General features: G+C 53.8%; 1 protein-coding gene across 4 annotated transcripts in view; it reads right to left on the reverse strand.

Annotated features, from left to right (window-relative positions):
• The window catches only part of PDE9A (phosphodiesterase 9A), an 87,112-nt gene that overhangs the window by 47,020 nt on the left and 14,609 nt on the right, over positions 1–25,483 (reverse strand). For 3 of the 4 annotated variants that reach the window (XM_025983341.2, XM_025983343.2, XM_025983342.2), the window contains exons 2-4: positions 16,456–16,526; positions 15,377–15,454; positions 11,240–11,283 (exon numbers count right to left, since the gene is read on the reverse strand). In XM_025983341.2, coding sequence (XP_025839126.2) covers positions 11,240–11,283; positions 15,377–15,454; positions 16,456–16,526 — 193 coding nt within the window. Of the gene's footprint in view, positions 1–11,160; positions 11,284–15,376; positions 15,455–16,455; positions 16,527–25,483 lie in introns of all 4 variants that reach the window. The other variant, XM_072739664.1, reaches the window with a different exon arrangement.

Genomic DNA, 25,483 nt, shown 5'->3' on the forward strand with positions numbered 1-25,483 from the left:
AAGACATTCAAATAGTCAACAAGCACATAAAAACATGCTCAACAATCATTATGTGATCTAAGAAATAGAAATTAAGGCGATAAGGAAATACAGTTTTACACCTTATGGAGTTCTAAAAATTTAAAACACTGAGAAGGTCACACTGGGTTGTTTGTGGAGCACCCGGTCACTCCCACATGGCTGGTGGGACTGTAAAACCGCACAACCACTTGGGAAAACAGCGGGCAGATTCTTAGAGAATTAAGCTTACATTTATCATTTGAACCAGTGACATCACCCCAGGGTCATGACCCAAGATAACCGACGGATACTGTCACGGGAAGATCTGTGCGCAGTTCACAGTGCCTTACGCTGAGACCACCCATGGAGGCCTGACAGGAGCAGCGGTGAACCGGCACCGAGTACTTGTGCGATGGAACTTGTGCGATGGAACTGCACGTGGAAGTGAATAAGCTACACGCATGCATCTTAAAGTCACGATGCTGATGGAATCCAGACCCTGCACTTGCGGGAGGTTCCAGGACAGGCAAGTCGGAGCCGTGGCTTCATAGGGTATGTGGGGATGCACGGGGAAGGAGGGCCGGGGGGATGTTTCAGGGTGACACAACCGCTCTCCACCTTGATGGAGAGGTGGTTACACACGTGGGAGCTTTCATCAAAATGTGCACAGGTCCCAGGAGGCTGGAGGGGTCGCGGGCGCGTGTGGCTCTGCCCAGCCCTCCAGGTGCCCAGAGGCAGACGGTGGCTCCAGCTGAGGTCCCCCCAGTCATGTTTGGGCACTACCATTTCCGTGTCACCAAAGTCTGTGGTCAGGACGAAGATTCCCAAGGCCTTGAACGACTGTGCACCACCCGGGTGTCGGCCAGCACAGCGAGGTGCCGCCGCAGCCGTCGTTGGCGGGACCACCCCGGAGGGAGCAGGATGCGCGATCCCCCAGAGACAAGACAGCGGGAAGGGGTAAGCCCCTCGAGGCAACCCAGCACCAGGGTTCATTTTCACGGCCCCGCCGCCTCCCTTCTGTTTCAAAAATCACGAGAGTCAGGACGACTGAGGCTGATCATGAAGCTCTTCCCCAGGAAGCTGTACTGAGACTAGAAAACACTATTAAGGAGCATTATTTTCTCTTGTAAGCGAAACATTCGTGCTCACATTGCAAGCGCGCCCCTGACCGGCGAGTGACTGCAGGCAGAACCCCGCGTGGTCAGCTCAGGGCCGTCCCCGTCCTGTTAAAGCCAGCAGTGCCACAGAGCCATGACTTCAGCCGCTCAGCCACGCTCTGGGTCGTTACCCATGACGGCTACGGTTTACTGAGCTCTTACCACTTGGCAGGCTCTGGCCGAAGCATTTTGCACGAATTGCATCATTTGTCTCGGTGAGGACCCCACCGGGTGGGTGTGTTTTCTGCTTCCTGTTCTGTAGGGAAGTTGAAGGGCAGTGTGGTGGGAAGCTGTCCCGAGCTGCTTCGCCAGCTGACAAGTGCCTGGAGGCAGCTGTCAGGCTGGCGCTTGAAAGCAGACCCATGGACGGGGAGCTGCGTGCAGCTGTGACCCTGGAGACCCTGGGGCGCGTGCTGTGGGCCTGAAGTGAGCGAGGGAAGAGATGGACCCATGGAGCTCAGGTCAGTGCACAGGGGCGGGCAGCCCATCATGGGGCGGGGGCTCCCCTGAGCAACGGTGCTGGGTGCTGGCGACCTCAGACACCTGCCCAGCACCGGCAAGGATGCCGTGCATTTGTCCCTTGGCGCTCCTTCTCTCTCTCTCTCTCTCTCTCTCTCTCTCTGGGATTATTCCCAGGGCGGTGAGCCCTCAACACCTCCGGTGACTTTGCACTTGGGAGGTCTGCAGGCTGTGGGGTGGGAGGGCCTGGGACTCGGGTCAGAGGAGACTGTCCAGCTGGTGGCACCTGCAACCTCTGGTCTGCGCTGCCGAGCACGTGCCAGACTTTGAAAACATTTTAATATTTTATTTGACCCAATATATCTCCAAACACTTCGTTTCAACACGTATCACATGAAAATGTGCAGACCCTCGGTCACCACTGCATCCCTCGTAGAGGCCAGAGAGGAAGCCACCCAAATGTCATCAGCCGATGTGTGCTTAGACAAAATGTGACTTGTCCTCTTGATGGGACATGGTTTGGTCACAAACAGGAATGAAGCACTGAACACGCTGCCTCACAGAGGAGCCCTGTAAACGCTGTGCTCCGTGAACGAGGCCAGACACACAAGGCCACATACTCCATCACGGGAGACATCCAGAACAGGCATCTCCATAGCGACAGTGGTTGCCAAGGACCAGGGCAGGAAGGCAAGGGGAGTAAATGCCAATAGGTGTGGGATTTTTTTTCGGGGGGGTGGGGGGTTGTGTGATGGAAATGCTCTGGATTTAGACGGTGGTGGTGGTGGTTGCATAACAAAGTGAATATATTGAAAGCCACGGAACTGTCACGTTAAGATGGTGCATTTTATGTTTGTGAGTTATGTCACTAAGAAAACACGAAATCAATCTGAAAACGATCAACGAGGTATTTTGCATCCTTTTATATGTGCAGAGTCTTTGCAGTCTGGTGCGTATTCCACACGCACCACACGTGGTGACCCTTCGATACGCTGGGTCCCCTCCTGGTGCGACGGCTCAGAAGGAGCCTCGTCGGCCGCCCGGCTCTGTAGCATTGAGACTTGGCGAGTCCCGGTCATTAACTGTGACTCCTGTTTTGTAAGCTCCGGAGACCCAGTTTGGGGGGCTCAGTTTCTCTAAGACACCCAAGCAGACAAGCGCGCGTGGCCCCTCCAGGCGGGCCCTTCTGGCCTGGCCTCCCCGTGTCTCGAGATGGAAACACCAGCACTAAAGCTGCGAGCCTCCCCGTGGGGAACGAGGCAGGTGTGTGCCCCACGGATGGGGCTGCTTGAGGCCTGCTCGTCCGTCACTCCCGTCCAGCCACCCGTCTCTGCTCCACGGTGGCTCCTGGTGTGTTTATGATTCACTTTCATTTTCTGTCCTTGGGAACGAGGACAAAGATGCTGTTGGCGGCAGGAAGTCCTCGAGTCACCCATGATCTCTGCCCAGGGTGACCGAAGCTAGAGCCAGGCTGGGCCGCAGCCTCCACGGGGCCTCCCCACCGGCCTGCTGGACGAGCGGCCAGCAGAGGCGTCCGGGCAGCGTGCCGTGTCGTGGTCCCAGGGACGGGCAGGAACGGAGGGAAATCGGCAGCACCTGTGTCCCTACAGCAGGGCCTGTGTCCATCCTAAAGCTGAATTCGCTCTGTTGGAGAAGGGTAACGCGGGGCCTAGCTGCGGAGGGGGCCGGTGCCCGCTGGCCCTGGGCGCTTCTGCACGACCCCCCGAAGTACGGCGAGGTGAGGGGGCACAAGTGATCCTTGACACCAAAGTGCCCCAGACGGAGCCTCACACCACCTGCCGGGCTTGGGGAGGCTCAGCCCAGGTGGGGTCCCGCCTTCAGCTCCAAGGACCCCCCTTCCCCTCCAGCTCCGGTCACGGTGGTTAACCAAGGGTGAGGCTGTTCCTCCCTTGTTCTCCTCCATGGGCTCCTGCGGGCAGAGGGCACGGGGGCGGGCACACGATCACTGGGTGTTCAAGACTCCACACCACTGTTCTCAGAAGATGAGTAAAATCCATCCTGTGGTCTTCGCAGTTGCTGTTAATTTCCTTTCAGCCGTAAAAGAGGAAACCAGGCTATCCACGTGGTTGTCTCCCTTGCTGAGGCAAAGAGTATTTTTCTTTCTTTCTTTTTTAAAGATTTTAAAAATTTATTTATTCCTGAGAGACCCAGAGAGAGAGGCAAAGACACAGGCAGAGGGAGAAGCAGGCTCCCTGCGGGGAGCCCGAGGCGGGACTCGATCCTGGGACCCCTGGGTCACGCCCTGAGCCGAAGGCAGGCGCTAAAGCGATGAGCCGCCCAGGTGTCCCAGCAAAGGGTATTTTTCTAACAAGGTGCTTGGTAAACACAGAACCTCCCCATTCACGGGGACATTAGGATTCCTGTTCCGAGGCCCTTGTCCACCGCGGCTGTTCCTTCCTTTGAAGCATGTCCCCACAGCTGTCACAGGTGTGGGGCCCAGGCCAGGACATCTTGACCATTATTTTCTATGAAAAGTCATGTTTTCCACACTACTCTTCACTTTCCTGTTTCCAAATAGTTAAGTCACGGGACAGCCAGACCCTGGGTATCTCTGCCAGGACGAGTCTGGAGCATTTATTGAAACGTGGGGTCAGCGGGAAGGACGGGGGCCCCAGGAAAGGCCAGGGCCAGGGACCTCGGCAGCTGCGTGCAAGTCTGGACCCCAGGCACCTGCTTCCTTTGCTGAGCTGCTTTTTCCTGCCGTGGCACGTGTGGCCTGTTGACTCACGGGCCGCGGGGGTGCCTCTTTCCGCCACACTCAGGGCTGCAGGGCCCGGGCTGGTTACCGACCTGGGGAAAGGCTCCGAGGCTCCCGGGCTAGGCTGGGTGGGGCTGGGCGCTGATGCACGGGCGAGGAAGGGGCATTTCCCCGCAGAGAGCCGGGAGTTCACATGTGGAGAAAAAGTTCCAGGTGGAAAGACGGAGCTCCATTTTCTTACTTTTCTCAGGAAGGCTCAGGCCATGGGGGTCTGTCCTTGAAGGAAAAACCTAGAATGCCAGGGGTCTGTGTGCACCAGAGCCAGGGAGAGGCAGGGCTGGGCTGACCGGAGTGGGGCTGCCCTAGGTGGCGGTTCAGGTGCAGGGGGATGCACCCTTGGGAGGAGATCCACTTCTTACACTGCAGGGAACGTGAGTCTCTGGAGCAGGAGGCCGAGTGCTGCAGGCAGCCAGGTGCGCTCCCCGCGGCTCTAGCTTTTGCTACATTCTTTCCCTTGAGCAGCACAAACCCACTTCTGCTGGTCCAAGCTGGGCCCCGAAGTCACACAAAAATCCCGCCCGTTCTTCCCCCAGAGACGGTCTGGTACACAGCTGTGCCCAGTTGCCCTGTCCCCAGTCTCCCTTCCTGGAGCTCCGTCCTGCCCGGTCTGTCCCACACTCAGCCTGCTTTTGCTTCTCTGCTCCTCAAAGGCTTCGTTATTCTGGCCCTTCTGTTCCAGAGGCTGATGAGAGGCCTTCTGATGGAATCCTGTGCCCGAGCGCTGGGTCACAGGGCTCCCTCTTTCCCCTGGGAGCTCACCAAGCCCTGGCTGCAAACACTCCCGTCATCCATCACCGCCACCAGTTCCAGGGCACGTCTGCAGCTCAGAGGGAGCCTCGGCCTCCTCCAGACACATCTACTCAGCATTGGCGCCCACGGCCATACGCACTGATACGTCCCAAAGCAAGCTCCCGCGTCCTTCCAGAAGCTGAGATACCCTCGGCTTGTTCCCTTGTGGGAGGTGCTGTTCCACCCTCGCAGTGACCCTGGAGGCTTCTGCTCTGACTCCCCTTTCTTTCATATGCCACATCCGCTCAGTGAGGAAATAAGCTGGGCTCTTCCCTCAGAATATGCCAGAATCTGACCACTCCTTACCACCCCCACATCCTCTACACTCCCCTTTGCCTCCTGAATTAGAGCAGCAGCTCCCTGGTGGGCCTTCAAGGTCCCACGTGATGAACCTCTGAGAGCTCCCAACCTCATCTCCAGTCAAGGGGGACTCCAGAGGCATCACATCACGCCCTAGCAACAGGACTGAACTATCCCTGGAGTTAGTGTCCTCTACAACGGTCATAGCAAAGCCTAAAAACGGGTCTCAAAGATGTTGAGCTGATTTGTAAGTTAACTGCCTGCCAGCACAGAGCCCACACTCTAACGGGAGAAAACAAAATCCAGATGATCAACAGTATAGTAAAAAATGCACACATGGATCTTTACAAAGAAATGTAGAAGAAATACAATTATTCAAAGCAAAAAATGACTAACAGTGGATTATGGGACTTAAAACATATGCAGCATAGAAGTACAAAGTATGACATAGAACACAGGATGGGGGAAATGCACGTGCACTGCTCTCAGACCCACATCATCAAGAGGTAGCATAATATAATTTGTGATATGTCAATGATACAGAGTGTGAAACCCAGAGCAGCCCAGAAGAAATAAAACAGAGAAGGACAGCTCTGAGACTGAGAGTGGAGAAATAATGGTCAGTATCCAAAAGACATAGGAAAGGAGAGAAAAAAAGTAAAAAAGAATGAATGAAATAAACAAAATGAGTAGTAGAGGGATCCCTGGGTGGCGCAACGGTTTGGCGCCTGCCTTTGGCCCAGGGCGTGATCCTGGAGACCCGGGATCGAATCCCACATCGGGCTCCCGGTGCATGGAGCCTGCTTCTCCCTCTGCCTGTGTCTCTGCCTCTCTCTCTATCTCTCTGTGACTATCATAAATAAATAAAAATAAAAAACAACAACAACAACAAAAACAAACAAACAAACAAACAAACAAAAAACAAAATGAGTAGTAGATTTAACCCAACTGTATCTATGATGATGTTTATTGTAAATGGCTTAACAGCACTAGTTGAAAGGCCGAAATTGCCAAAATTGATAAATATTGCCAATGACAAACCTGCTTCAAATATAGAGACACAGATACATTAAAAGTTAAAGGATGGGAAGAGCATAACATGTGAGCACTAAGCCTAAGAAAGTCTGGGTAGCTGTATTAATGCGAGAGAGATAAGGAAGACATTCAAACAAAGAATGGAACCAAGGATAAAGGCCACATTTTCTTAAGGCTAAAGGGATTGATTCATCAGAAGGTACAACAATCTAAATAAGTATGCACCCAATAACAAGAATTGAAAATGCGCAAAGCATAACCTGACAAACTGAGAAGCAAGGAACACGTCACAAGGGACTTGGGGATTTCAACATGCATCATCTAGTAATTGATAGAACAAGTAGACAGAAAAATAAAGATATAGGAAACTCATACTACACTATCAACCAGCTTGACCTAATTGATATGGGTGGAATAGTCCACCCAATAACAGCAGAATACACATTCTTTCCAAGTGTATCTGGAACAGTCACTAAGATATACTATGTCTCTCAATAAATTAAAAAAGACAGAGGTCATACAAGGTCCACTTCAAAGCACAGTGGAACTAACTTAGAAATCCATAACTGAAAGATAGCAGGAAAATATGCAACCATTTGAAAATTAAACAGTACACTTCTAAATAACAAGTGGGTCCAAGCAGGAACCACAAGGTAAATCAGAAAATATTTTGAGCTGGATGAAAATGAAAACACGACACATCAAAACCTTCCAGATGCAACACAATTATACTTAGAGGGATATCTTTAGCTTTAAATTGTTATATGAAAAAGAGAAAGATCTAAAATTAATGATCGAATTTTCCATCTTCGGGAGCCAGAAAAAGAGGAGCAAACTAGAGGTGAGGTGGGTAGAAGGAAGGAAATAAAAGGATAAGAGGAGAAATTATCGAAATAGAAACCACACAATGGAGAAAACCAATGAAGCTCAAAGCTGGCTCTTAGAAAAAAGAAATCAATAAAAAATATAAATCAGGCTGATTAGCTTAGAAAGGGAGAAGATATACATTACTAGTATCTTGAATGAAAGAGTGGGGTCTCACTCCAATCCCAGAGACATAAATAAAAGGGATGGCAAGGACTTTCCAAACTCCATCATGCCAGCAAATTCTCAGATGAATCTTCATTGGAATGGGCACCTTCCCAAGGTCAATCGCAAGTACACAGAAAACCTTGACATGCTTATCTCTTAAAGACACTGAACTCATAGTTTAAAAACTTCCCATAAAGAAACTCCAAACACAGAGCATTCACTGGTGAATTCTATGAAACATTTAAGGTAGAAATAGTGCCACCTGTATACAAACTCTTTCAGAAAGCAGGAGGGTGGAGTACTTCCCCACTCATCTCATGAGGCCAGAAGTGCCCTAAATGCACTAGGAATTCAAGGTTAAAGTTTTAAAAACAACTAATAAATCCACCATTAGTAGAACAGAGGAGTAAAAAACATGATCATCTCAATAGAGGCAGGATACAGATTTGACAAAGTCCAACACGAATTTATAATTAAAACTTTCAACCAATTAGCAATTAAGAAAAGAAGACTTTCAACCTGATAAAGGGTATCTATAAAAAAAACCCTACAGGTAACATCATAACTGATGGTGCAAAACTTCACGTTCTCTCTAAGATGAGAACAGAGCAAAAATCTGGATTCTCACACTCTCACAAAAATCTCGCACTTCTCTTGTATTAGATACCCTAGGTAGCGCGACAAGTCAAGAAAAAGAAATAAAAGAACCCAAAGACATCCAGACCTAAAAGGAAGTAGCAAGTCTCTATTCGCAGATGTAGAAAAGCACAGGAAATCCACAAAAAGGCACTAGGTCTACTAAATGAATTTAGCTAAGTCAGTACACAAAACCGATTATATTTTTATAATTGGAAATTGACCTAAAAAATCCATTGACAATAGCATCACAAATATTAAATACTTAATGATAAATTTATCAACATCTATTCAACAACTCTACCCTGACAACTACGATATATTGAAAGATATTAAGAGGAACCCAAATAAATTGAGAGATACCACATTCACGAATCAGAAGACTCAACATTATAGTCAACATTATAGATAATAATTTTTTTCAAGTTGTTCTATGTACTTAGTATAAGTTCAGTGTCTCAGCAGACACTTTTTTTTTTTTTTTTTGGTAGCAACTGACAGACTGATTCTAAAATTTATCTGAAAATAAAAGGGACCTGGGACAAGTAAAACATTTTTGAAAAAAAAGAAATCAGAGGACTTGTACTTCCCGGCTTCATGACTTACTGTAAATGCGCGGTAATCAAGACAGCGAGGCAGCGATTGAAGGACGGGCAGGTATGTTGATGCAACAGGACGGCGAGTTGCAAACTTGGTCAACTGATTTTTGACAGGGATGTCATGATAATTTACTGGGGGAAATGTTTTTAGCAAACATTCTAGAGCAAGTGGATATCCATATAGAGAGAATGAACGTCAGCCCTTTTCTCTCCCTCTTGAAGATGGGCTAGACTGAGCTATTCCTTCCAAAGAACAGAGTAAGGAAGGGGAAAAACAGTAATTTCCCAGCGGAGAAGCCAGTGAATCAAGAGGATATCATGGACCCCCCCATTCTTTCCCCAAATCCATACCCCTGGGCTGACCCTGAGGAAAACATCAGACAAACCCAGCCTGGGGGACGTTCTATAGATGCTCCGAGGCCCCCATGGTTGGTTGTCACAAGCACGGAGAGCGTGAGCACCTGTGAGACCAGGGCCGACAGAGGAGGAGCCCCCGTGATGAATGGACCATGGACTGCACCACGGCTCGGATGCTGGAGCAGAAAAATGACATCAGGAGAAAAACAGGTGAAATCGGAATAAAATATGGGGTTTAGTTAATAACGGTGTAAAAAAAAATCACATTTATTACCAAGTCAAGGGCTCAATTATCTTCTATGTTAAAAAGGAATTTTATCCTAGAAAAAGTTAGAACTCCTACTTTATTCTAACATCTCCCATCAAGAGGATTGAGTTAAGGGTTTTTGAAGAGCTACAAAAGCATTAAAGAAGATTTAAAGCAATCAGTATCTATGTGTAAACGCTGTCACTTCCAAGAGGAGGAAAGGCCCAGACACACCAGTGTCTCATCACACACCGCCCAGCACCTGACAGGTGGCTTCAGAATTCTGTTCTGTAGCCTTCAATCTTACCAAAAAAATCAAAAATTAAATGAACTGCAGAGTTTAAAAAGGGAAATCAGCCTCAACTTCTGTCTCAGGCCATACACGAAAGTCACCCTGAGACACGGATCACAGACCTCAACGTAGAAGCTCAAAAAATAAAATAAAATTTGAGAAGAAAGCCCAGCAGAAGACCCCACAGATAGGGGATGAGCTGAGGTTTCTCAGGGCATCCAAAGTACAAACCATAAAAGAACAAAATTCGTAATCCGGGCCTCATCAGAATTTAATACTTCTACTCCCTGAAAGGCATAACAAGAAAATGAAACAGCGAGTCGCGGGCGGGGAGAAATTGTTCACAAGACATATCTGACGAACGGGGTGCGTCTGACGGATCAGGAGGGCTCACTACCCCACGGTTACGGGAAGCAAGTCTCAACTACTGCAGCAGATTCCGGAAGAAGATTTATGACCGGTTAGTAAATACTTTCCCCGTCATGGGCCACTAGGGAAGCATGAACTCAAACTAATGCAATATCGCCGCACACCCAGGAGAATGGTTAGCACGGAAAGCGCCGACAATTCCAAGTGCAGGTGGGAAAGCTCGCGCACTGTGGGTGGGACTGCAAAACGGTGCTGCCCCTTTGGAAAAGCGGATTGATGGTTTCTCAAAAAAAACAAAAAACAAAAACAAAAACAAAAAACGGTGAAACCAATATAATCCGGTTTGGTCCATGAGAAATGAGAACACGTGTCCCCACAAAACCATGCACTTGAATGCTCCTAGCAGCTGTGTTCGTAAAAGCCCCCAGACTGGAAATGACCCGGGTGTCCTTCAACAGGTGGACGGGGTAGTCACGCTGAGGTCCCGCCACACCATGGAGTGACACCCAACCCACGGACGAGCCTCAAATGCGTGAGGCTGAGTCCTAAAGGAGCGTGCACACCGTGTGGTTTCTTTCATACAAAGCTCTAGAAAAGACAAATCTACGGTGTCAGGAAGCAGGTCAGTGGCTGATAAGACAGTAGGGGTCGAGGGCGGGCGTTAACCGGCAAGGGGCACAGGAGGACTTTTTCAGGGAGTATAAATGTTCTGGGCCTTGATTTTGGTTAACGGCTACAAGGGGGCATACGTTTTTTTCAAAGCTCATCAAAATATACACTAAGATGGGAGTATATTTTATGAAGCATGAATTGTACATAAATAAGAGGGAGAGAAGATCCAAAAGGAAATGGGATTTTACCAAAACAACACCAGTGACTGCAGGAAGCATCCAGGGAGGCTGGGGGACTGCAGACGGCCCACCTTTGCAGCTCATGGTCTGGGTGAGCGGTGCAGGCACCGCGCCCGGGAAGATAAGGACAATGTCACCCAGTGTCTAAGTCGGTAGGGACAGCACGGGGGGAGGCCCCTCGAGGGATCGTCAAGGGTAGAGTGTCAGACGGGGCCATGGATTCCGTAATAGCACAGGGTTTTAGGTTCAAATGCTTACCTAATATATATTCAATCACAGGGGCAGCCTGGAGCCTTCTTTTTTTCTTTTAATTTTAAAAATGATAGCAGGGCCTTACCAGACAGTTGCTTGACGGCCACGGGTCTCACTTTGTAGGGAGTGCTGCAAGAGAGAAGAGGGTCCCACCGTGAGATGCCGTCAAAGGTGTTCTTGGTGCGTCTGCTTCGAGAGATAAGCCGCTCGGGATAAATTAGAATTCAGTGGATTAGGGTTTTTTTTTTTCCCCCTGAAATTAGTTTCTTTGGCTGTTCGGAGCTTCCTCATTCAGAAGCATTCCAAAGACTTTAAATATATCATTTAAAGGATGAACTTCCTTTATCATGTTTCATAGTGGGTGAATTGGACAAATTTTGTGATCAGTACTGCGGCCCCTCCGGTGTGGAATGGCAAAGAGCGCCAGAGCCGCCCACGTCCGACCCAATACCCGACTGATGGAGGAGGCTCCTGCCCCGGCCTGGTTCGAACTCATGGCAACCGCATCTCCCGAGCGCACGAGAGAAGAGGGGGCCGCTCAGCTGAGGACGCACTGGCATCTTGGTGATGCCATCACAGGAATCCGAGGCCTGGAGGGGATGGGGAGGGAATGTCTGCCCCCCCCCCGGCACACCAGGGACCAGAGGTGGGGGAGAGACAGTGGGGCCCATGGAAAGTGGGCAAAGAACAGAATACGCAATTGTTGGTGACAGGTTCAAAGAAAGGTGCCTCAAGAGAAATCCCTTTTTTTTTCCCCAAGCAGTTCAGCCAAATTTCGAAGACTGCTCACAGGGAGACGGCGATGCTACGGCATCGGTCTTGGGGAAAGTCATCTCGGCAGGACTAGTTAACGTGAAGATGCATAATCCGGGGTGCCTGGTGAGGGGGGACTCCATCGGGGAAGCGTCTGCCTTCGGCTCAGGGTCCTGGGACCCAGCCCCACGTCGGGCTCCCTGCTCAGCGGGGAGCCTGCTTCTCCTTCTGCCCCCTACTCGTGTTTTCTCTCTCACCATCTCTCTCCCTCAAATAAATAAATAAAATCTTAAAAAAAAGTAGTTGAAAAAAATGAAGACACACAGTGCTTTGACTCAGCACACGAACTTACGAACCAAGCTATCGGATGAAACGCTGGCACACGGAGATGCCCTCACGCTGCCATGTGTCCTCGTCATCCATTTGTTCATTCATTCAATAAATTGGTCACTGAGCGGAACTAGGTTCAGGTGATCAAACAAGACAAAAGTGCTCCTGTCCTCACGGAACTGACATTCCACGTTCAAATACGCAATGAAAGGGCGGGTACAGGTGCAGTGGTTGAGCAGCGGAGCTCTAGAATTTCCCTGGCCCCCTCAACTGGGTGCTGAGGATCAATCAGCTGTGCCACGGATGGTCACTCGGTTGTCAAAGACGAGATCGACGTGCAAGTATTGGCCTGAGGCGATGCCCACGACCCCCCCGGTAGGCAGACAGTGCAAGTTACAGTCTAAGTGACACCGAGAGGACGAGCACAGAAAGTCCGGAGAGGCCGGTACATACCAGACTGTTCACAGGGATCCATGGGATACCTGTGCTGTAACAGGCTTGGGCACGGGGAAAACTCTGACAGCTGCAAACGCTAGGAAAGTGTAGAGTAAGAAACACACAGCCCGGTGATCCTGGGTGATGGCCCGGTGATCCCGGGTGATGTCTTGGTGATCCTGGGTGATGTCTTGGTGATCCGGGTGATGGCTTGGTGATCCCGGGTGATGGCCTGGTGATCCTGGGTGATGGCTTGGTGATCCGGGTGATGGCCTGGTGATCCCGGGTGATGTCTTGGTGATCCCGGGTGATGTCTTGGTGATCCCGGGTGATGGCCTGATGATCCCGGGTGATGGCTTGGTGATCTGGGTGATGGCCTGGTGATCCTGGGTGATGGGTACACAAGTCCCCCCAGGGATTTCCCCCCTGGCATAGTGTCCAGCAGTGAGTCCACACCTGTGAGGACCCTGCTGCCCCTCAGGAAAAAGGCCCTGCTTCCAAAGGTCTTCTGGAAGTTGGTTATTTGGAAGTAGGGGTTCCTCCCCCTGGAGACTTTGTCACACTGGCAGATCCAGCAACACCTTATTTCGAATCTGTGTGGGTTTGAAGTGTGGCCCTACGTGGAGAGCAGGGGACGCACGGTGGCGTCACCGGCCTGGGCTGGAGCAGAGGGCCTGTGGGGGTTGAGGGAAGGCAGTCGGCGAGCAGCAGTTCTCACAGCCCCAAGCGCAGTGCTGAGTGCCGAGCAGGGAAGTCCTCCCAGCACGTCAGCCTCATCAACTTGCTGAGCTCCTGACGCTTTCTCACGCTATTGAAGCATCTGTTTGTCTCCTTGAAACGTCTGTTTGTCTCCTTAGAGGAGAGTTTTGACGCAGTCGTGGTGGAAATGGAAGGGATAGGACTGTCACAGGGTGGACACCGTGGGATCCAGAATGTTCCCCCGCCCAGAAAGAGGCACTCGGACCAGCAGCTCAGGGTTCCAGCTGGCATTCCCTGAACACGGGTGGGCCGTGTCTCTGCATATTTGTCGGTCACAAGGGCTCAGGGTTGGGCAGCAATCACAGCTTTCCTACCAGCTCCGAAAGAGCAGAAGCCATCTGGCAGGTGGCTTGACGAGAGCCCCTCTGACGGAAAAGGATAGAAATTCAGACGGTGCATGGCAGTGGGGAGCGCTTGGACTGGTGTGGGGACTTGGAGACGTGTGTTAAGGTGGATTGGGGCCAGATGTTCTGGGCGGGGGGGGGGGGGGGGGGGAGTCTGGACAACATCTCATGGCCACTGGGCCCCTGAAGAACGCTGTGCCGGGGAGCCCTGGGCTGAAGCTGTGCTGGAGGCCGGGGGGCACCTAGAGTCAAACCAGGAGGGCACCAAGAAGCCCAGACAAGAAGATACGGTCTGAACTAGACGCTGGCTGGGACCATCTGAGAAGGCGTGAAGGGGAGAAGTGTTTTGGGACACCTGGGTGGCTCAGGGGTTGAGCGTCTGCCTTCAGCTCAGGTCGTGATCCCCGGGATCGAGTCCCACATCGGGCCCCCTGCATGGAGCCTGCTTCTCCCTCTGCCTGTGTCTCTGCCTCTCTTTCTGGGTCTCTCATGAATAAATAAACAAAATCTTTTTTAAAAAAAGGGGTGGGGGTGGGGGAGAAGTATTTTGAAGGGAGAATCAGGAGGTCATGACACTTGGTTTGAAATGAGCCCAGAAGTACAGGCCTCAGAGATGGGCCCCTGGGACCCCGCCTCCGATCAGCACCCAGGGGCTCAGGCATGAGCCCTTGGAATTTGGAGCAGGGACCCTGAGAGCCTCTCCTGTGAGTGTGTGGCAGAGGATACCAGCACCACCCCCTTCCCGTGAGCTGGCTCCCAAGTCTGCGGCCAGGGAGACAAGCAGGGCACGAGGCCCTGCTGAGGCCACGAACGTCTCCTCCAGAAGTGGAGGCTGGAGAGACAGGCTGACCGCACGCATGGGCGGCGACTTGGCTGCTGTTTGCTGGGAAGAAACAAGATTTATCCGGCACCTCCCAAGAAGGAAATACCCCATGTTTGGTGGACATGACCTTCTGGTGAGCACCAGCCCGGGGGCAAGAGCATTTCCTTATAGTTTCTACACCTTCCATCAGTGGCCCTCGCCCCGGCTGCACACTGGAATCATCACCTGGTGAGCTCTAAACTCTCCCGGAAACTCCTTGAACTGGTGGTTTTAATCCGAGGTGGCGCTGGAAGTCGCTGGGTTAGAGGGACTGATTGTACTGGAACGGACAACCTCAGGCAGTAGGATTGGAGAGGTCAGAGCAGATGAGGCCTTGCTGGGGGCCGCTAGGACGTGACCTGGGGAGGGGGCCCTGGCCCAGTGCTCAGCACACCACCCCCGGGCTGTGGTCAGGGAGCCTCCCGGCGAGGGCAGCAGGGCAGTCAGCGTGCGGCCCTGGGGCCTTGCTCCACTGCTCCTCACTGGCCTCCTGGGCCTCAGTTTCCCCTCCGTCCCTCCCCAGAGGACTCTTGTTGAGAGCGAGCCCTCAGAGGGGCCCCCGAGCACACCTGCACTTGTGATTCTCTTGGGAAGTGACCGGTCACGGAGGAACAAGCCTCCCTCACGGCCTCTCCCACCCTCCCCCCACCTTTGGTTTAAATTCAGATTTCCCTACAGCAGTAAACCGAGAGGAGCCCGTCCCGCGTGTGCAGAAAGGTGTCGGCGAGGCCCCCCTTACCGTTCGGAATTGGCGGGCATGGTAGGGTCGATGGACACCATGGCATCGTCCGCGGTCAGCAGGGAGATGGTCGTGTTCCTGGAAGACACACGGCGTCAGCGTCCCTGCGCCCGAGGGGACCACAGCACCGGTACCGGGCCCGCCAGCCCCAGGACCCGGCACCGCATGCGCACGCACACAGGTGGCCGTGCGTCATGCCAAGGGATTTGTCCATTTTCAAGTAGTTTAAAATGGAAATCGGAGGAAGTCAAGCTGCGGAGTTGGGATGGACGGAGGAGGGCTGATGTCGGCCAACGGCCAGCGGTGAGCTGGGCCTGCCCTGGGCTTGCTGCCCGTGGGAGCCTGGGAAGCGGGGACGTCTCCTAGGAAGCAGTTTCGAGCAGGGAAACTGAGTCTCCCCCGGCCTCTCATCCCCAGGGCCTCCGCTGAGCAGGGCGGCCTTGGCCACATCACTGAAGCCTGTCAGGTCTCCGGCGGCGTGCACTGGGGGTGACCCCCGAATCCCGCACTCGAACAGGCTACTGATTTGGGGAAATAACTCTTCTGGAATCGTGACGATTCTGTGAGGGGGTTACGGGCCTTTTCAACTACTTTCTGAACGTCCGTCTTCCCAGACGTTGCTCTGCGGGGCCCCCTCCCCCACCACGCTCCTGAGATAGAAAATCTCACCTGCTGGATCGTTTGGGCCTGGGGGGGGGGGGGTCCAAAGCCAAAACACAACCACCCTCCTTTGGCCTTTTCTTCAAAAGTAAAAAAAATTAATACAAGGGCGGGGGGGAATGCTTTTAAGACGGTGGTTTCTGCCTAATTCCGCCCCTGGGATTCCCGCACGCACAGAGCGGTACCTGTCGGCAGGTAGGGGGACGGCTGGGGCACAAACCTGCGGGCTCTCGTTCACTGATGGGAAAGGGCTCCCACGTGCGAGGGGAGCCCACCGCGCCCTGGCACACCCGTCATCCCTCCGACCCGGGGCTCCCCCTGCCTTCCCTGGCACCTTCCCCTCCAGGGGAACCGGCCCTGGAGGCCCGGCAGCGGCGGCGGCGGGGGCGGGGACGGGGGTGCCCTGCTGGCCCACTCACCGAGGCAGGCCGGTGGCGATGCAGAACAGGTCCATGATGTCACTGGAGTTGCAGTACTTGCTGAAGACCACCTGCAAGACACGCGCGAAGGGCGGTGAGGGGCGGGCGAGAGGGGGTATGTGGTTTCCATGGGGACGTCAGGGTCTGCGAGCTTTCTCTCCAGCCCAACCTGTAGGTTTATCATAAAAAGGAGACGACGTAGCTGTGGGCACAGGAATGCCACATGTCCATCTTTTTTTAAAAATTTTATGTCCATCTTTTCATTTAGTCCATTCGCGGAGACTCCAGGAAACACACCTGCCCGTGACGGTGCTGCCGCAGAGCCACATCGGAGGCGTCTGACGCACAGATCGACACCCTTGGCTTCATGACCCCCCATCACGGAGAGTCTCTAATGACTCTTGGGGGCCGTTATGTGAAAAAACAACAACAACAAAATCTTTTTATTTATTTATTTTAAAGATGTATCTTTATTTACTTTAGAGAGAGAGTGAGAGAGCGAGTGTGCAAGTGGGGCGAGGGGCAGAGGGAGAGAGAGAGAATCCCAAGCAGACTCCCCGGGAGCGCAGAGCCCCACGACCCCGAGATCACGACCTGAGCCGAAATCCAGAGTTGGACTGATTGAGCCGCCCAGGCCCCTCCCCCCACCCAAATCTCTTCAAAGATCATTGGTTTAAGAGGAAAGATCGCCGTTTTGGGCTTGGGGGGGCCGGGCTGAGGCTGTAGGACTAAATCCAGGACGCATCACAATGGGAAAGCCCGAAGTGGCCGGTGGTATCCACAGTAAAGCAACCTTGGGGGGGCAGGTGCACGGCGCCTGGGGATCCAGCGCGGGGGACGCAAGAGAAATGCGACTACGTCAGCGTCTTCCGTCCAGGGGTCCCGACCGTGCATCTCTGCTCGGGATCCCTCCCTGGGAGGGGCCTCACGTGCAGTGAGGGATCTGATCTCCCCTCTGACGGGGCCTGGGCAGTCCACACCAAGGCCCCCCGTTTCCACCCTGGGAGACGGCTGCCTTTCACGTTTCCCTGGCTGACTGCCCACCCTCGTCCCTGCGTGGGTGAGCAGCAGGCCTGGGGAGGGCGGGCGCCCAGAGCCCCGCTTTCCCCTAACCATGTGCCTGGCCCGTGTACTGAGGACGGCGCCTCCCCAGGGGCCCGGTGCAGGCCTGAGCGCCGTAGTTGGTGCCTCGGCTTCTCTGGCTGCACTGGGGGAGGGGAGGGGCGGGCGGGCTGGGTCTGGGGTCTTGGCCGTTCACCCCCACCCCCGCATGGCTCTGCTTTGGACTTTCTCCTCCTGAGCCTCTGGGAAGCTCATTTCCACATAGTGCAGGTTGACTGGGCTCCTTGCCGACCCCAGGGAAGGGCGGCGGCGGGTGGAGGCAGAGGGTTTGCAGGGGGGAGTGGAGTCTCCAGGAGCCCTGCTGAGAGGACGCTCCTTGGAGTGTGGGTCTGGGTGCAAGAAGGCCGGAGTGTGGGTCTGGGTGCAAGAAGGCCGACTTCCGGACCCGGCTCGGGGATGCCGAGAGCCTGGGCTGGGGCCTGGGAACCTGCATCCGGTGTTTCCCAGGCTCCCCGGTTAGCAGCTGGCACTGAGAGGTGTGGGGTCCCCCCAGCAGAGCGGGGTGGCTGTGGCGAGCACCGAGCTCCTCCCTGCCTGGCCGCAGAAGGTCCCTCTCGGTCCTGCCCCTGGGTGGGCCCGCTCGCACCAGGAGAGGGGGCACCCCGGCTTATAGAGGTCGCTGCTCCTGAGGGGCTCGCGTGCCCAGCGGCTCCCCACGGCTAGTGGGGGTCCTGTGCCAGCTTGCGGTGGCCATGGGGGGCGGTCACCTCTGAGGTTATTACTCTCCAGTGTCTTCGGGCACCGCGGCTTCCCCGCGGCTCTGGGAGGCCTGATGGCAGGAGGCCTGCTCCAGGGTGCAGGCTCTCAGCTGTAGCAGTTGGGGTGACTGTGTGGGACCCGGGGCCTGGGGGCCCCCGACGCTCTGCCTCTCGCCTCCACGACCCCAGGCAAGCTTCTTTCTGTTTCAAGCTGCTCTTCTGTGGAACAGGCAGGAACGGGGACAGAGGGCTCTGTTCGCCCCGGACACCTGCCTGAGCCTCTGCCACCAGCTACGGGCCAGCCCGCGACTCCGCTGGGAAGGGCCACCTTGGAGCCCCAGGGGGAAAGACACCCGCTGCTCCCTGGACGAATAACCAAGTGGTAATTGAGGTTCGGGTCGCGTTGTGCAAGCTGAGGAAGACGAAAATGCCAGGAGGGGACTAGGGACCGGGCAGGGGGTGGGGGGCTCCGTGCAGGCGTCCCGGGCACCTCCTCCGCGAGGCCGGCCACCACCTTCACCACCACGGGGACCATCTCACGAAGCCGGCGGCCCGGGATGGCACCGGTTATCTTCGGAAATCACAGGGCTCGTCTGCCGCAGCTCTCAAAATCATCAGGAAACCAGCTGTGTCAGACGGGTGGCGCGTTTGGGGCCGGCTGTTGTAAAACAAGACTCACGTTCATTGTCTCGCCGTTACTGGGCTCGCCGCCTGCGAGCTCCTCACTCAATTGCCTTAGCAACAATTTTCACAGGGCTGCTTGGCGCTCGGAGTGACGAATCTCAAGCAAAATTGTCCTCGTTATAATTCTTCCGTAGCGTGGCCCCCACCGAGTGATTTTACGTGGCTCCCGCTGAGGAAGCGGAGCCAGGTCTGTAGACACCACACTGCTGGGGACGGAAGGGAAGAAGGGAAGAGGGTGCTGTCCCGTGCATCAAGCTGCCCTTCCCGCAGGGCGACCGGCGAGCTCTGCTCCGCCACGCGGGGACCCCGCCCCGTGCTCCTTCCTCTGGTCCATCAGAACCGGACGCTTCCAGGATGTTCCCTGCCGGCCCCCTCCTTGCTCTGTCCACCCCGGCTCCTGATCTCAGCCCCCCGCCCCCGACGTCTCCCGCCTCGGCGTGAACGCTTCACCATACGTGCGTTTGCTCTTGTCATGGATGATGACGCTGTTAGTTACGAATGTCGCGCTGACGTCGGAAATCTCCGCCCAACCAAAACCAGGGTACGACTTCTGCAAACAGCCATTCGGGCCTCTCAGAAGACGGGAGGAGGAAAGCAAAGGGACAGTAGTGGAAAAGTGATGGGCGGCCCAAATCTGGAAGCAACCGATGCCCTTCAACGGGGGAGTGTCAAACACGCGGGGGTCTGTGCACGTCCCAGAACACCACTCAGCAAGGGAAAGGGAGAGAAATGATCGATCCGCACGACAACCGATGGCTCTCAAGGGATCGACGCCACGTGAATAAATGCTGACTGACCCCAAAACGTTCCATACCGGGCGATGCCATTTATAATGACATTCCCGAAATGACAAAACTGGAGAAATGGAGGTTAGCGCTAGCCGGGGGTCAGGGACGGGGTGAGTGAGGGCAGGAGGGTGGGGGAAGCAGGTGGGAGGGTTCCAGATGGGCAAGGACTGTTCCATCCTGTGACTGTGGTGGGGGCTGCGGGGCCCCGTTCGTGTGATGATATCCACACTCAGACACGCACAGTCCAGCGGGTGAGATCTGAGTAAGCTGGTGGCTTGTCTCGCTGTCAAGATACCATAATTTTGCAAGACGTTACACTGAGCAAAGGGTACGTTGTTCTGTCTCCGTTATTTCTTACAACCCCACGGGAATCTATAATTATCTCCAAGCGTTTACGTGATATAGCTCTGGGTGGCGGGGTGGGGGAGGCGAGGGGGTGCGCCGCCCAGAATGCTCGTCCACACGGCCCCGGTGCAAGGCCTCTGAACCAGAATCCCTTTTCCAGGAATCGCTCTTCAGGAAATAATAAGAGCAAACATAATAATAAGAGCATTTACCAAGTGCCGGGCTCCATTCGGGCACTTTCCACCAGTGAGCTCTTGTTTGCAGCGAGCCAAACCCCTGGACCACGCTGCTGCTCCATAAGCAAAGATGCACGGCCACGGGGGGACGGGTCCCCTTGCATGACTGTTCGCCCAGAAATAAAATTAAGCTAAACATCCCATCGACGATAGAACGGTTGCATTTTAGGACATCTCCATGACGGAACATTATCCTGGCATTAAAATCGTGTTTTTTGAAGACTCCCTAATGCTACATGGGAAAGTACTGCTGATGTGATGCTGAGTGAAGTGATCAGGATAAAATAAATTATGTAAAACACACACACACACACACACACACACACACACACACACACACACGAGAAACCAGGAGAGGTTCCGAAACGTCTGCGGGCGTGATGATGGATTCTTTTATTTTCTTTTTATACGTTCCACATTTCTCAAATATTCGATGATGAATATGCAGGACTTTTATAAGCAAGAAGAGAGAGATCCAGATCTAGAAGCCGAGGTTCATAATTGATAACAGAACTCGCTTCCGAACCTCCCCTCCCGGTAGCACGCTGCACGGCATGTCCATGGAATTCTTATGAGGGAGAAAACAGTCTTCGCCGTTTTTTTATTTGGAAAGAATATTCTTTGGCATCAAGCCAAGCAGATGAGGAAATTAACCAGAGGACAAAACCCAGGATTTAAATAGCTCCCAGCAAGGGGAGGGGGGACAGGGTGGTGAGGGGGTGGCCTCAGGAGAGCATAGGAGAAGTGGGGGGTCGCAGAGACAGCCAGGGGGTGGCAGACGAGGAATCCAGAGCAGAGAACGAGGCCAGGTGCCTCCGGGGATGGAGCAAGGAGGGGGTCCGTGCCTCTGAGCTGGCCACGGGTACACGGGCCCAGCAAATGAAAGAAACTCAAGGCCTGGAGTGACCCCATGCAGCTCCCCATTCCCGGGGGCTGGGGGGGACTGGCCGGGAGGTGCTCCTGCCCTCGGCAGGTGTTCTGAGTGCCTGAGACCAAGCCAGGCCTCGCTCCCCACGGGCCAGGCTTTCCAGGTAAAGAGTTTCTCAGCTCCAGAGCTTATCTGAGCACCCCTCAGACCCTGCTGATGTGGGGTTTCTGGGGACCAGGAAGGGTGTGGGGGCCCGGGCCTGTTTGTCAGGAGGCTGGGCAGGGGCCCCGGGGGGTCGGGGCCAGCAGGCCGGCTGAGCGCTGCTCAGGTGGGGGAGCCACGGCCGACTTCCGAAGGGGGGCATCCTGGTCGACCAGAGCTGTGCTGGGACCTGGGGGTGCAGCCCCAGGCTCAGATTTCCTTTTTGTGAGTAGATCGGCTTAAATTCCTTTAGACATAATTACAGAGCAAACCCTCGGCTCTAATGACCTAAATATCAATGATTTGAGGGGGGACACGTTAGCTTTGGGGTCAGGCCCACTTGGGTGGTACCGGAGAGGCTGCCCAGGACCACTGTCCTAAGACCCAGTCCTGGCCCCCGATTTGTAGGGCCCCACAGCCCAGGCATGCGGGCCTGTCCACGCAGGCCGCGCTCCTCAGGCAGCGTTCTTGGGGGCCAAGAAAATGCAGTGAACCTAACTGAGGCTCAGGCTGGGAGCCCGCAGGAGCCACCCCGAGCTCCCAGGTTCCAACTGTGGTGTCCACGCAAGGACCCTATTCTGTTCCCATTAATTCTGCAGTGGGCACTATGGATCTGAACCTGTAGAACAAACGGGTACTGACACACGTCGCTGAACTCTTCATATAACCTTCACATGTTAGGGCTGCGTGTGAGATTTGGGTGAGGCGGGGAGGCGTTTGGCTGCTAACATTGTGCAAATCGCAGCACTGCCTCTTCGGCCCTGAGGGCAGAGGAGGGCTGGCAACGAGGACCGTCAGCTGAGTGAGCCGCTGCTCCGAGCTGGCTCTGTCTGAACCAGCAGGTCCCAGTCTGTCCGGAGCCTGTGCCATTCCAGCTGTCTCACGTCCCCTGGATCACCCCTGGCCGGCCGCTGGTGTTGTGCACTGCTCTAGGCGCATGCAGGATGGGAGGAATCAGAGATGTGAGTTCAGTTCCAGCCTCTCCCCTTACCAGCTCAACTCAGAGCCCATTTCTTAGCTGCTCCGAGGCTCTGACTCTCCTGCAGGATGAGGGCAATTCTCCTTTGCCTACGGGGGCAATGTTAGGAGGGGTCATCAGGACACACAGAGGGCCCGCTACACGCTAAGTGCTAAGTCCTGTGGCTCCTGTGATTACAGGAGGGGCCCCCTGAAGCCCCTTCCTGGGCTGGGGATGGGGAGGCTTCTCTCGACCCCCTCTAAGGCCGTTTTCACTAACCAGAGTGGTGCATCGAGGGCACCAGCTTTGACGTCCACGTGTCGGCGTTCCCGTTTCAGTAGAGCGTGGGCCGGAAGGACGAGTTATCTTGGGAATCTGTCACAACGCACACTCTATTGCTCTGCTAGCCCCGTACCAATTGTCAATCACATTCAACTCTATCCAAGCTGTGACACAAACTGGGGCCACATCAACTCAAGTATGTGTTGATTCGTTAATAGAATCACCAGGTAGGAGTTCAAAACAAAACAAAACTTTGATAGACTCAATGATCAGCTGGACCTCGCTCTTGTTTAGTGTTCATTTTCTCTTCCAGTGAACATGCGGTCTCTGGAAGATGAGGTCCCCATGGGCAGAACCTTCTCATCCCACTGGGCACAGGATGTGCCCATCAGGGGAGCACCAGTGCCCAACCATCCTCCTGTCCAGAGGAGCTGAGGCTGAAATTTGCATCTGCTGGTTTATATTACACCACTACCGATGCCAGGGCCACCACACCGCCTCCACCATGATCTCCTCCACTACACAGTGTCACCACACCACTGTCACCTCTGTCATCACCTCTACCACCACACCCACCATGGCCTCTACCATCACCAGCATCAACACATCACCACCATCTCCACCACCACCTCCACCATGACCTCCTCCACCACCACCATCACCTCTACCATCAACACCAATACACTGTCACCACCTCCACCACCACCTCCACCACCACCACCACATCACCACCATCTCCACCACCACCTCCACCACAACCTCCTCCACCACCACCACATCACCACCATCTCCACCACCACCTCCACCACAACCTCCTCCACCACCAGCATCACCTCCGCCATCATCAACACCAATACACTGTCACCACCATCTCCACCACCACCTCCACCATGACCTCCTCCACCACCACCATCACCTCTACCATCATCAACACCAATACACCACCACCACCTCCACCACCACCATCACCTCTACCATCATCAACACCAATACACCACCACCACCTCCACCACCACCATCACATCACCACCATCTCCACCACCACCTCCACCACAACCTCCTCCACCACCAGCATCACCTCCGCCATCATCAACACCAATACACTGTCACCACCATCTCTACCACAACCTCCACCATGACCTCCTCCACCACCACCATCACCTCTACCATCATCAACACCAATACACCACTACCACCTCCACCACCACCATCACCTCTACCATCATCAACACCAATACACCACCACCACCTCCACCACCACCTCCACCACCACCATCACATCACCACCATCTCCACCACAACCTCCACCACAACCTCCTCCACCACCAGCATCACCTCCGCCATCATCAACACCAATACACTGTCACCACCATCTCTACCACAACCTCCACCATGACCTCCTCCACCACCACCATCACCTCTACCATCATCAACACCAATACACCACCACCACCTCCACCACCACCTCCACCACCATCATCACCTCTACCATCATCAACACCAATACACCACCACCACCTCCACCACCACCTCCACCACCACCACCTCTACCATCATCAACACCAATACACCACCACCACCTCCACCACCACCTCCACCACCACCATCACCTCTACCATCATCAACACCAATACACCACCACCACCTCCACCACCATCTCCACCATCACCAACATCACCACAGCACCACCACTTCTGTCATCACCACCACCTAATAGGATTGGGCCTATGCCTGGGCCAGAACCTAAGCCAGGTGCCTTATAAGCCCTGTGAGCCCGGTTCCTCATAAGAACCGCATAAGCTTGGTGTCATCATCACCCTGTCATGGATGAGGACTCTAAGCCACAGAGAGAAGAAGCTGGCCTGGCCAGTGTGGTCCCGCATATGCAAACTCAGACCCTCGCCCCCCCCCCCCCCCCCCCCGGTCTAAGCCCAGAGACGGGCTGGCAGGAGAGCCCTGGTGGAGGTCTGCAAGGGTGGCAGGGGTGGTCTCTAGGCCTCTCTGCTGCCGTCACTGGCCCGTAATGGCATGTGCATTCTCTGTTTGCCTTGTTTTCCAATCGCTGGTATTTCCGATGGCATGCTTGGAACAAATATTGACTTAGGCTCCCCTCCCAGAGGAAAATAAGCCAATTCAAATTCCTTATCTTTCGTCTATCAAGCCGTGATTCATTTTCTCTGGCTTTTATAATCTACCAGGGTTTTACATACACTTCTATAAACTCTTATAAGGCTTTGTCTGCCCTCGAAGCAAACCAGAGCATTTCAGTCTGGATCTCACGCCCCAGCTCCAGGAGTTAGAACTTCACCCGACCAGCCCAGAGAACAGTCAAATTACAACCCATCTGTGGAATTGCAACTTTTCTATCTTAGGGGAAGTTAAAAGGGAAATTTCCATTGGCTTATTAGTGCCCAAGAATCACAAATGTTTAATATAGAAGACAGGCTAAAAAGGGACCGAGACCAACATCCCACATTTTATGTTTTTAAATACTCAAGAAATAAATGCGTGACACTGAGGAAAAGATTCTAGGCTATCTACCTCTCCGTCTACGTGCAACTGCAATCCATCTGCAATTCACCTCTAATTATAAATTTCAGAGACACACAAACTTGAGCACATTAATCACCCTGTTTTGCTCCTTGTTTTAGGAACACTTAAGGAAAACGTCACAGTCAGAATGGATTACAGTTAATCGCCAGGCAGGCAATCGCTAAAATAAACTCTGCATTAGGCCTCATTTCCCCTTCCGAGTCAGGAGGTATTTTTCTGGTCATTGCGTTTGCAAAGAATATGAAATAATAGCAGAAAGTACCCTTTATTACCATGGGCCAGACTCGCTGCAT

This window comes from Vulpes vulpes, chromosome 15 (assembly GCF_048418805.1).
Source record: "Vulpes vulpes isolate BD-2025 chromosome 15, VulVul3, whole genome shotgun sequence".
Lineage (NCBI taxonomy): Eukaryota > Metazoa > Chordata > Mammalia > Carnivora > Canidae > Vulpes > Vulpes vulpes.